Source organism: Lepeophtheirus salmonis, chromosome 4, assembly GCF_016086655.4.
Source record: "Lepeophtheirus salmonis chromosome 4, UVic_Lsal_1.4, whole genome shotgun sequence".
NCBI lineage: Eukaryota > Metazoa > Arthropoda > Copepoda > Siphonostomatoida > Caligidae > Lepeophtheirus > Lepeophtheirus salmonis.
Genome location: NC_052134.2, coordinates 24,557,418 through 24,569,990, shown reverse-complemented (window position 1 = coordinate 24,569,990; position 12,573 = coordinate 24,557,418). Strand labels below are relative to the sequence as shown.

General features: G+C 28.3%; 1 protein-coding gene across 1 annotated transcript in view; it reads left to right on the top strand.

The window, feature by feature from the left end:
* The window catches only part of LOC121117028 (uncharacterized), a 72,606-nt gene that overhangs the window by 37,443 nt on the left and 22,590 nt on the right, over window positions 1-12,573 (top strand). Inside the window, exons 78-94 of the mRNA XM_071887738.1 lie at window positions 3,649-3,882; window positions 4,259-4,345; window positions 4,589-4,630; window positions 5,961-6,102; window positions 6,166-6,405; window positions 6,463-6,602; window positions 7,945-8,073; window positions 8,129-8,279; window positions 8,393-8,680; window positions 8,882-9,302; window positions 9,397-9,605; window positions 9,803-10,009; window positions 10,063-10,371; window positions 10,430-10,728; window positions 10,877-11,046; window positions 11,107-11,855; window positions 12,323-12,534. Coding sequence (XP_071743839.1) covers window positions 3,649-3,882; window positions 4,259-4,345; window positions 4,589-4,630; window positions 5,961-6,102; window positions 6,166-6,405; window positions 6,463-6,602; window positions 7,945-8,073; window positions 8,129-8,279; window positions 8,393-8,680; window positions 8,882-9,302; window positions 9,397-9,605; window positions 9,803-10,009; window positions 10,063-10,371; window positions 10,430-10,728; window positions 10,877-11,046; window positions 11,107-11,855; window positions 12,323-12,534 — 4,029 coding nt within the window. The remainder of the gene's footprint in view (window positions 1-3,648; window positions 3,883-4,258; window positions 4,346-4,588; window positions 4,631-5,960; window positions 6,103-6,165; window positions 6,406-6,462; window positions 6,603-7,944; window positions 8,074-8,128; window positions 8,280-8,392; window positions 8,681-8,881; window positions 9,303-9,396; window positions 9,606-9,802; window positions 10,010-10,062; window positions 10,372-10,429; window positions 10,729-10,876; window positions 11,047-11,106; window positions 11,856-12,322; window positions 12,535-12,573) is intronic.

The window sequence follows — 12,573 nt, the reverse complement described above, 5'->3', positions numbered from 1 at the left end:
TCTACAATAATATAATATATTTTATTTCGAATTATTTTATTTATACATACAAATACAAAATCGCTAATCCTCCACCTTTTTAATCTGTATTTAATATATATGTACGTTCTCCCTTTTTCGTTTTTTTGGATTTTTAATTTAATGCTGCATTTCGAATCTACAGCCCATCCTTTAAAAAAACTTTGAGACATGGGGAATCGATCTTGTTTTATGAAAAAAAGACAACTTTTTAGCGAAAAAAACAAACTTCCCCTCCAGAACCCAAGAATTTGGTACGAACAAAATAAAAGGTACGTAACTCAGAATTCTGAACAACTTTTTTTTTATGATTAAACTGTTTGTGATATAAATACTCAGGTTATGCGTTTTTATGACCAGATAAAAATTCATGTACTATAATATTATATTATAGTTGATGTCACTACATAAAAATACATAGAGTATATAATTCAAAAACGGAGACAGATAGTTAGACATAAAATAAAAGTTGTTCAAAATTCTGAGTTACGTACCTAAGGCTATGTCATTATGATCAAGCCATATTCCAGGGCTAAGGAAGGTAAGTTTGTTTTTCGCTATTAAGTTGATGTTTGTTCATTAATTAAGATCAATTCCTCGTCTCTCAAAGTTTTTTATCATATGAGTTTTTCATATGAAAATGTATCGAAAAAAAATTACAAATCCAAAAACGAAGTATTATACGATTGAGAAATGGGAGAACGCATATTGAATACGAATTAAAAAAGCGAATTAGATAAATGAAGAAAGAAGAGGATTATCGAGTTAAACTTATTATGTATCTTGATTATGGGTCAAGGAGGTAATTATTTATGATTATAATGTCAAAGGGATGGAAGGACTTCAAATGTTGTCTATCTACAGATTTTACTAAATTCTGGAGTTATTGAAACCATTAATAAAATCATTCGAAATAAATATGTAATCCTTCTTTAATATAATGTAATTGAATATTACGAAATTTTAAAACAGTCACCACTTGAAACTAAGAACTGTTCTGTTAAAATCATATATAATAATTTTTCCTCGATTAATTTATGTATCAAAAATATTAAAATCAATCAATAATGTTGTTGAAAAAACTAAATTTGAACTATGTATATCTTTGGTAAATTAATATTCATTATAGAATTAAAATACTCATTATAGAATTAAAATAGTCATTATGGAATTAAAATACTCATTTTGGCAATGATATTAGTTTCCAAATGAACTAAGAAAAATTTTGAAGGTCTTACTTTTCAATAGTTATATCATTTTCCCTTAAATGTAAAATGCCTACATTTACGTCATTCTAATTTATTTTTTGTTGATTAAAAGTGTAATTAAGTTGCTGTTATAATTATTTCATCGGCTATATATTTTTTTTAAATGGCATTGAGAGAACTAATAGGTTAAATATTCATATTATTTTGTACAGGGAAAGGAATTTTTTTTAATTAATAAGGAAATACAATGATATTTGTATTACACATAATAGATTATTCCTGCAGATGCAAAATGTATATACAATTTTGTTATAAGTAAAAACTCAAATATATATTGTGGTGCAAAAGTTACCATTGTTACTTTTGTTGAACTAAGGAAAATTTTTATACAAATAATGAATGAAAGACAGTTAATTTAGGGATTTACATTCTAAATTAAATTTGTGTATACTCATGAACGAGTAATTAACAAACTGAAATGGAGTTTTTTAATATACTTTCTTAAGAATTAGACAATTTTAACCCAACTATATGTATTTTTGAAAAAAAATAAGGCGTGAATAATTTTTTTTCATTAGATTTTCATTTTTTTAAGCTTTATTTAAACATATTTTTAGTTCGATTTTAAAATAACTGAAAAGTGTTTTTATCATTCTTTCTTTGATATACTCGTCGGAGTAATTTAAGATAATCATTATTATTATATATATATATCGAAATTTCAATTCATATTTATTTTTTTCTTTATTAACGTAATAATTACGTCAAAAAAAATAAATAATAGTGCTATATTTTTTTAGTTGCAAATTATACCCTAATTTCAGTGGAACGAGACAGAGTAATATTTTTATTTCAAGTTGTGGCTTACATATTGAAACATAAGTAATTTTTAATAATTGTTTGGAAATAATGATTTTCTTTTTGAAACATATAAAAAATTAAGATTCAATTTTCGTACAACCATATTAAGGTCCTTGAAACATTGTTACAATTGTTAATAATTATTTTTAAATTTAGTACGCCTTATATGCACAAATAGAGGCTGTTTTCATAAAAAGAAGGTGTGTAAAGTAATTACACCTGCAAATACTTGAGCAAGAGTAGAATATAGTCACATAACTTGGGTGGAAAGAATAATATAGATATATTTTTAATAATGAAACTCATTTCCAACGGAGGCGGAGCAAATTGACCTTTAAATTGAAAAAAATATTATATTAGTCAAAAGGGAAAAAATTAGTAGATATGATTCTGAGAGAGCAGGTCTTAGTTTCAATTTGACATTATCTCTTTAATGATAAGGTCTCTCTATTAAACTGGCTTAAATATTCATACATCTATATAACTTTGAGGATTAGTAATTGGGATATGGGTTCATTAGGGTTTTTATAAATACAAATTAGGGTAAAATAATAATGAGCTCACGTGGAGGATTTCATAAACCGGTAAGACAAATACACATTTTATTGAATGTAAATAATTTAATTGTCGAAACTGACCATTCGGATAAAGTTCGAGTAGTTTTATATCAAATACTAAACAATTCTATCACATAGTATTTGAGTTGTTTCAAATGCCAAACTTTACCAATAATTATACTTACAATACTTCTAACTTACAATAACAATTTGGTGCATGGAATCTATATTGCAAAATTATGTAGTTGTATATATATACATGGAATGTATTTCAACACATAAAAGTGAAAAATGTTTAACCCCAATCAATGCAATTTTTAAATATATATTTCATGTGTGAGAAACGCATCTTTAGCATAATTATATTTTCATAAATGTTAAGTTACACATTCAATCAATCCTATTCGTATAACCACCTGTTTTAAGAGTGTCGCTGCACAAAGCTGCCATATACAGTTTTAAATTTGGAATTGCTTGAAAAATAGGAAACCTAAGTCAAGAAGTTACTTTTATTAAGCAGATGCCTTTTCAGTTTTCCTTGCCTGACTGATTCATATAGTTTTAACTATAAAACTACTGTTTTAGCTATGATTTATCATTACTTTAATAACAAATTAGAAACACGTCAAGGAATAATGTTATAGTACTTGGCATCAAAGAATTTTTATAGAAGTAACTTCTAAATAAAAGAAAAAATGACTCAATATTTCTGAAGTATCAAAAGTAACACAAGGTTAAAGAGCTCTTTATTATAAATTTTAATCAAAATAAGCAAAATATAATATGTTGAAAGTTCTAGAGTTACTCTGAATTATGTAATACAACAAACATAGGTGTGTTTTAATTTAAAATAATGAGTTTACAATTATTTTTTTGGGTGATAAATGCACTATCTTCATATCAAGTTATAAATGTTTTTTTGTTTTGTTTTTTGGTAAAGGTGAAGGATATTTGTTAAAAAAATTAATTTAATTTTAATATAAAATATATACATCAATTTTCAGATACCACCTAAAAACCGTTCCCGTGACAACGGGAATGATCTTCTAGCTTCTAAGGGTTCAACTTGCATATGGGGAGTAACTCTCAAACCTTTTAGGAATAAACCTAGACCAAAGGAACCAGAGCCTTTGAAGGAAAATGTAAAATTAGAGTTAGCCTCTGAGAGTATTGTTATTCCTGATAGCAAAAAAGTAGTGAAAAAGGTTAAGAAAGTGAACAAATCAAAGGACAATGATGTAAGGAATTTTTTTTTAATTTGCTTGTGAATAAGTCTCAAATGAGAAGAACTAAAATAGGAGTCTAAAACAAGATCTAAAATAAAACTTGCACGATTCATAAAAAAGATACGCAGTAAAAAAGATTATAAATTATACAATGAAATTTAATTCAAGATTATGTATAAAGTCTAAATAAAGTTAAACAGAAGCATTCATGTTTAATAATGAAATAAAGATTAAAATATTTCTCTAAACTCTTTAAAATTATAAATTAGGGCTAAATTTTGCATGTTGCATCATGAAAGCGTCTATCCATATGAATCTCTATTTATTATATCCTAATGCATACGTTTTTTTTTCTTATTTTCTACCTTGCATGTAATTAAAAAAATAGGTACCTATTAGAAAGAAGTCATACAAGGAACTTCGGGATGAACAACGCGCTTTGGAAGAGGCACAAAGAAAACCAAGTGTTGAAGAGGTAAATACAAATAATAAATCATTTGAAATATTTTATTCCGATAATATGTGAGGGCCGATAGGCTTATTAATGTATGTAGTATGAGATTGGAAGTCTTGAACAAATCGAACAAGGTTTCTTTCACCTTTTTTTTTTTTTTTTTTTTAATTATCATTTGAAATGATTGGATTACCAATCTGTAATCTAAATTTCAATGCGCCTTTTAAGCAAATGAATAAATTAACTATGTATTTAATGATGTAGGGATCACTTAAAGAAAATGCTCCAGGTGGATTTCTCGATCAGGTAAAAGCAATTAAAAGTAGCCAAAATGCATGATTAGAAACTTATTTAAAAATATAAAGAACGTCATTAGGATAAATATTTATGCATGGTATACATGACTCTAATCACGAATAATTTGAGCTCATTTTCTCCCCTATTTTACACTTCATAAATTTAGTATCCCAATCTATTATATAATTCAATCTATCTACCTACTTACATATTTTAATAATTATATCATAAAACATTTAACCTCATATCTATAAATATATACCTCTGAAACTATGTAGCTAATCAATATACACCATTAACAATTTTTTTTTGCAAATAATTCTTATTTACAGGAAGCACCCAAGGGACCCAACTTTAAAATTGTTAAGAAAGGAGTGAGTTAAAAAATAAGTTTTTTATACTTACATTAAATGTTTATTTTTAATAATATAAACTTGTTTTTTTTATGGATGATATCTATAAAAAGAGTATGACATTCGACTTTTAAACTCGTACTAGTATGGATGTATTTACAAGAAGTAGTTATTGCACTTCAAGAACTATTACTTTCGACGAATTATATAAATATAAATATTTTTATCCACAAATTATCTTACAACTCTCTTTCTATTGTCTATTTGTCTGTTTTATTTATTATTATACAAGGTGGATCACAAATACTGTAAAAAAAAATTTAAAATTACACAACTTTTATAAGTTTAACCAAGCTTACTTAAAACAGTTTTTTGGTAATCCTTTATATACGAGAGAAGAGAGAGTCAACAGAAGCAAAAAGTTTCTCAATTTTGAGATTTTGAAATCTGATCCATTTTCGTGGTTAGGATCTTCAAAAAGCCGCAATCAAATTTGGATGAACTATAAACCTTCCATAATTAGGGAAAGGGGCATAATTGCCATGGATGTTGCCCTTACCTTCTGTGATGCCTCGCTTAACTGACTCAAAGCTGTAATTTCTGAAAATATGACCAATTGGATTTTTTTTTCCTTACTTATATGCACTATTTTAGGCTTTTAATTACAAATAGAAATACAAAATGGATATAAGACTCATTTTTCAGTATTTAGGGTCCTCCCTATATATATTTTATGCTTATAAAATACATTATGAAAATATTGATTTATTTACCATTAAGTCTTCAGTATACTTTGATGTGTCTTACTAATAGCATATTGCATGCAATTTACTTTATTTTCCTTTACAAAATCTCTTGACTTTCTTTACATTAACTTTATCAATATATGTCCATAGTTTTGAATTTCTATTTATCAATTTGTCAGTATGGCTTTATTTATTTATTTGTGAATTATTAATTTATACACAATTCCTTAATGTCAATAGAGACGTTCAAGTAAGGATACAGGAGAATCTGTTTCTGAGTGGGAAATGCGTTTGGAAAAGCCTTCTATTCCCCTTAAAGCCATCGGTGAGCCTGGTCCCCCAAAAATTGTCGAAATTCAAGAAAAATATAGTGCCGTGGAAGGTATGTATAAATATAAATATATACTTGTACATACAATGGATAATTTACTAATTTATACATCAGATCAAACTGCATGTTGCTACATGTTTGTGGCGGGTAATCCAGCCCCTACCTTTAAGTTCTTCAAAGGATCCCAAAACATAACAGAAGGAGGCAGATATAAACTTGTATCTGATGGGGATAATAATAATATGGTAATGATGGCTATCACTAAAGTAAAAGCTAATGATGAGGCCGAATACAAATTAGTGATTGAAAACTGTCATGGAAGTGATGAAAAAACATTTATGCTCTTTGTCTCAGGTATTAAATGTTTAAACATTGTCATGACTTAATATATAATTAAAATCATCGTTATAGATGCAAGTGGAATGGACTTTAGATCCATGTTGAAAAAGAAGAAATATGCAAAACATGGAAATGACGATGATGGTCCGGACTGGGGATCACTGAAGCATAACGAAGAGGACCCAGGTCCAGTACTTAAAAAAGTTGAAAAGGTAACGATTTTTCTTTCGATATATCATAATAATTAATTATCTTCATTAGATGTATTTGACCATTGTTAATTTATTGTCTAATCATGTACATCTACATATTATACTCATTGAACTATTATAATATTTAAAAATAACAAAAAGGATGAAGAATGGAATTATATTTCAAAGGGTGACAGAGCTCATGGAAATAAGAATTCATCGAGTAGTAATGTAGGAAGAAACTCCAAGGGGAAGTGTAATAGAAAAATAACTATTCCTAAAGATACCCCCGAGAATATATTCAATTTAAAAAATATTCTCAAGCATACTAAACTAAAATCCAGACCTCCTAGGGACTCGGTAATATTATTTTGTGTAAATTTTTGATGTGTCTCATTCATAGTTTCATAATGGTTCAAACCTTTATGTAAATAGATTTGAAATGATTATCAATTTTTCATAAACCGTTTTTAAAAGAGTGTAGAAATCTTAAACAAGACTTTAGACGATAGATGTTGGTAATTAGTATTCATTCGAATAGTGCATATAATCTTGAAATATTTTTATACTTGAAAGGGACCTATTTGTCAAGCAAAGAAGTCAAATTTCATGGAATGGCCACAATTACAATCGGTTAGGGGAAAAAAGGTTACAGTTGAGGTTAGAGGAAGTAGTTTGCATAGATGTTCTCCCTGTTAAATGTTTAAATAGATGTACTTTATTTTATTCATTATTTGGAATAAATAGATAGATATATTTGATTTATTTCTAAATTATACTTTTAAATAATATCTTAATCTTTTTTCCAAATTGATAAATTTTGTAGTTAAATGAGGGAAATGCTAGAAGATGTTCGGTTCCAAGAAGGAGGCAAAGCCTCGCAGAAGTTATTCTAGACTGGCCGGAGCTTAAACCTTTCAAAAAGAAAAAGGTTGATTAGTAAAACAGAAAAATATGATATAAACACATATTTAAAAGACCATAGTGCTTCAAATCAATGAAAAAATATTTAAAGAATTACTAACATAAAATAAAAAGGAAATATTATATTTAAAAAAGATATTTTGATATTACTTCTAGGTGAATTTAAAGTTGTTATTATGAAAAATATCATATAATATTTATTATATTTAAAAATATAAAAATATTGCATTAATTAATAGATATATGTAGTATAAATTGCATGTGTGTACTCTTAATTAAATATTCAAGAAAAAAATGTATTAATAAATATTTAAATTTAATTTTCAGGATCTTTCTGAATATTAATATTAATTGTTTCTTCTAAAATTTTAAAACGATGATACACTACTATTAGCATGTTTAAAAAATAGCATAATTGATCTTAAAATACTGTTTACAGAAATCTGATGAATGGATTGAACCGTTAAAAGATACTTCTTGTAAGGCTGGGAAGGACAAGAAGGTCATTTTGAAGTGTCGGTTCAGTAAAGAGAATTGTAAAAATGTAAAATGGTTTTTCAAAAGAGATGTATGTTATATAAAAAAAGTTTTAACTGAACAAATTCATATATGTATTTTCTCAGGAAATTTTCCAAAGTCAAAAGTACAAAATGTCCGTAGAGGAAGAAGGATTTGTTCATACTTTAGTGATCAACAATCCAAATAATAAAGATTTGGGCAAATATATATGTGATATTGGTGGAATAAATACTTCATGTTACATAGATGTTGAAGGTAAGGCATATCTAGAATACAATCGACATATATAAAAATATATATAATATTTGACAACTACTTTAAATTATGTTATTTCATCTATGTATTTCTTTCTTATTGGCAATTTTTAGAAGCCGATCCAGATTTTAAATTTACTAAGCCATTATTAAAGAAAAATGAGGCATTTAGAACAAAAGAAAAGACGCTAAAGTGCGCTGTAAATAGTACAAAAGCCAAGATTAAATGGTATAAAGGTGATAAGGAGATTATCATTGACGATGACAAATATTCCTTGAAATTCGATATCCTGGGTAATATTTCCCTCACAATAAGTAATTCTCAGAAGGAAGATATGGGCACTTATAAGTGTAAAATTGAAGGAACTAAGCAAATCACGAAAACTGTTTTATCAGTTGAAGGTATAAATTAGTTGACATCAATCCTGAGTAGTCCTGCATGACTAATTGACTTCCCCATTGAATTCAGGGTTGTATTTATAGTAACAGCATGCATTATAAGAATTTAAAAGTGAAACATATTCACATTTATTAATAAATTTTGGCAGGCTTACATAACTTAGAGAAAAATGTATTAATTTGTCTAATTTACTTTCGTTTTAGATGAAGCCTGTACATTTACTAAATGCCTTAAGAGTCGGAGAGAAGAGGAACATAGTACATTCGATATTGAATGTGCTGTAGAACATGACTATTTCGAACCAACATGGTGGTTCAATGACATTGAAATAACACCAACCACCAACAAAAACTTTGATCATTTTGAATTTATTTCTGAAGAGTTTACTCGTATTCTGCGTATCAAGGACTGTCCCATGGAAGCCGATGGTACATACAAGTGTACAACAAATGTAGATGAAACCCAATGTAAACTCATTGTGATCTATAAAAACAAGTTCATTAAAGAATTAGAAGATGTAACGGGTTATGAAACATATGATGCTACATTTCAATGTCAAATACAAGATGAACAAGCTGAAGTACAATGGTACTTTAGAAATGAACTTGTGCAAAATTCAGAGAAGTATGTATTTTAAACTATATGTATCTTATTTTCTTCAAGTTATGATATATTTTAAAACAATATGTTCTAATCAAATTGTATTTGTGTGCATAAGGTTTGAAGTTAAAGCTTTAGGTCAAGGAATTCATCAGCTAATCGTCAAAAATTGTTCGTTTGATAACAAAGGCGCTGGTGTTAATGTAACTTGTGGAGAAAGATTAAAATCTCACGCTAAGTTAGATGTCAAACATGCTGAAGAAAGACCTGATATTGATGCCCAGGATCAAGATTCAGCAGATGGTCGAGTCAAAGGAAAATATAGAGGTATTTATGTATTTGTCAAACTACTGTTGGCTTGAGGCAAACAGAGTCTATATTTATATCAGTTTTGTTTCGTTTGATATGAGTTTTAAATTGTTTTCTTAAAATACCATTATTACATATGACCCTACTTGTTTACAAAACAAATCCATGCTCTAATTTTGACTTTATTATCAAATTCAAACCTTGACAAATTCAAGTTACGGGAAGAAAATCAACCGTTGTTGCTAAAATTTTCAATGAAAATGGAATTGAAATACCAAAATCAGAATACGAATTAGAACTGGATGATGAAGAATTTGCTTTTAAACTCAATAATCACTCACGAGATCGATGTGGGAAATACAAAATTGTTTTTTCGAACGATATGGGAACATCCGAAAAAGAAATTTATGTTAATTTCTTAGGTATTTTTCCCTTTATTATTCATAATACATTATAACAATATTTAATTATTTAGATAAGCCTACACCCCCCTTAAAAGTAAAAGCAAGGGAAGTTTTCAAAGACAGTGTTACTTTGGAATGGGAGCCACCAGAGGATGATGGTGGCACTGATTTACTCTTTTATGTCATAGAAAAAATGGATTTACGAGAAAAAGGAAATTGGGTTGAGTCAGGAGAAGTTTCTGCAGAAGAATTAAGCTATAAAATTACATCTGGCCTAGAAGAAAACCAAAAATATCGATTCAGAGTAAAGGCTGTAAATAAAATTGGTCCATCAGATCCTGGAGACTTGGCTCAGCCTATCTTAATTAAGGATCCATGGGGTATATAAAATATTCTATCCTTATATTAATTATATGTGAATATGAATATGTTTTATAGATCCTCCTGGTCCGCCAATCAACGTTGAACCAACAGACTGGGATATTATGAGAGTTGATTTACAGTGGGAACCTCCTGAATGGGATGGAGGATCCCCTGTACTACAATATCTGATTGAATGTCGGGAACAATTTTCTACTCAGTGGGTTAAATGTCATTTGACCAAAAATAATGGAACCAAGACCTCAATAACTGAAGTTCAAATTACTGAAGGATTGGAAGAGAACAAAAGTTATGAATTCAGAATAAAAGCAATAAACAAGGCTGGCGAAGGAGTACCAAGTGAACCAACAAAATTGGTATATATGGCATACTGACTTATTATATTTAGTTTCGATATTCATTAAAAACTTTGCAATTAAATTAATTGTATGGAATCTAAATATATATATTTAATTTAAGTTTAAGGAAAACGTATCATAATTACTCTTTGAAAAATTTCAACAGATAACTTGTAAATCACGTTTCTTGCGTCCATTCATTTTTGGAGATGGAATGAGGGATATTGTGATTAAATGTGGTCAAACATTGAGTTGGGACATAAGCTATGGAGGTGAGCCAGACCCGGAGGCTCAATGGTTTCTCAATGATAACCCCATAGTACCTGATGATGAAAAGTAAGATTTATTATTATGGAATTAAGCATATACTAATATTATTTTTTCAATGCTTTATAGGATAACGATAGCGCAATATACAAAAAACATAGTCATAACAATTCGAAAATGCCTTAGAAAAGACCAAGGAACTTATAAACTAGTTCTAACTAATTCATCTGGTAAATGTGAAGAGGAAGCAGATGGTGTAGTATTAGGAAAGCCAGCTATGCCGTTAGGTCCTCTGATGGTCCTTGATTTAAGAGAAAAACATGCCACTTTAAATTGGAACTATCCAAAAGATGATGGTGGTACTCCAATCACACATTTTTCTATTGAAAAAATGGATATAGACACTGGTCGATGGGTTCCTTGCGGAGAAACTGGGCCAGATGATGATACTTTTAGAGTTGATGGTCTCACTAGAAATAAGAAGTATAAATTCAGAGTAAGAGCGGTAAATAAAGAAGGTGAATCTGATCCACTTGAGTGTGAGGGATGCTTTGAAGCCAAAAATCCATATAAAGAACCACATCCTCCACGTGATGTAGAGATAGATGACTATGATAATGAATCCGTTACATTAAAATGGTTAGCTCCAATATCAGACGGAGGAAGACCAATTACTCACTATGTAATTGAACAAAAGGGAAAATATGATTTGGACTTTGTTGAAGTTATGAAAACAGAAGATCCTTCGAAGTTAGAAGCAACTGTAATGGGACTAAAAGAAAAGCAAACATATGAATTTAGAATTAAGGCAGTTAATAAGGCAGGTCCAAGTCTACCTAGTGAACCTACTCCAAAACATATCTGCAAATACAAAAATAGTAAGTGATTATTTAAAATTAGGAAATTGAACAAATATAAATTTACATTATGCATGCTGATATGCTTATTTTAGTTTTATTTTATGGCCTTTTAAATCGTTAATCAATTTCTTGTACCTATGTGTACTATGTGAATTTATGTGGATATTGCTCAAATTTAATATCTTATATACAATATACATACCTATAATTGTGTTTAGCATGGTATTATAATTTCGTAAAAAGCTTTAAGAAATATTATAGAAGCATGTTATTTAAGCTAAAAGTATTATTGTTAATAACGAAAATCTTATGTTTCAGGTGCATGGAATGTAAACAAATATGAGTTTTGTGAATATTCTTGATCTGTATTTGTGTGAAATGTGTGCCATTGTTTTTTTATTTCCATTTGCTATTATTATATTTACAAATTTTGAGTAATTTATTATTTTAGTGAAATGCGAATGTAATATGTATTTATTTTCTAGGAAAGCCAAGTATTATAAGGGATAATTTGCGAATTGCTACAATTAAAGTTGGCAAATCACATATTTGGTCAGTTGATGTTATTGGTGAACCAATTACTGACAAAACATGGAGACATGAAAAAGAAACAGATGTTATAAAAGATCATGAAAGGATTGCTATCACCAATGAGGACTATAATACAACTTTTTCTATTAAAAATGCTCTCCGAAAAGTAACAAAAAATCTTAATATTTAAGTTTTTATTCTTTAT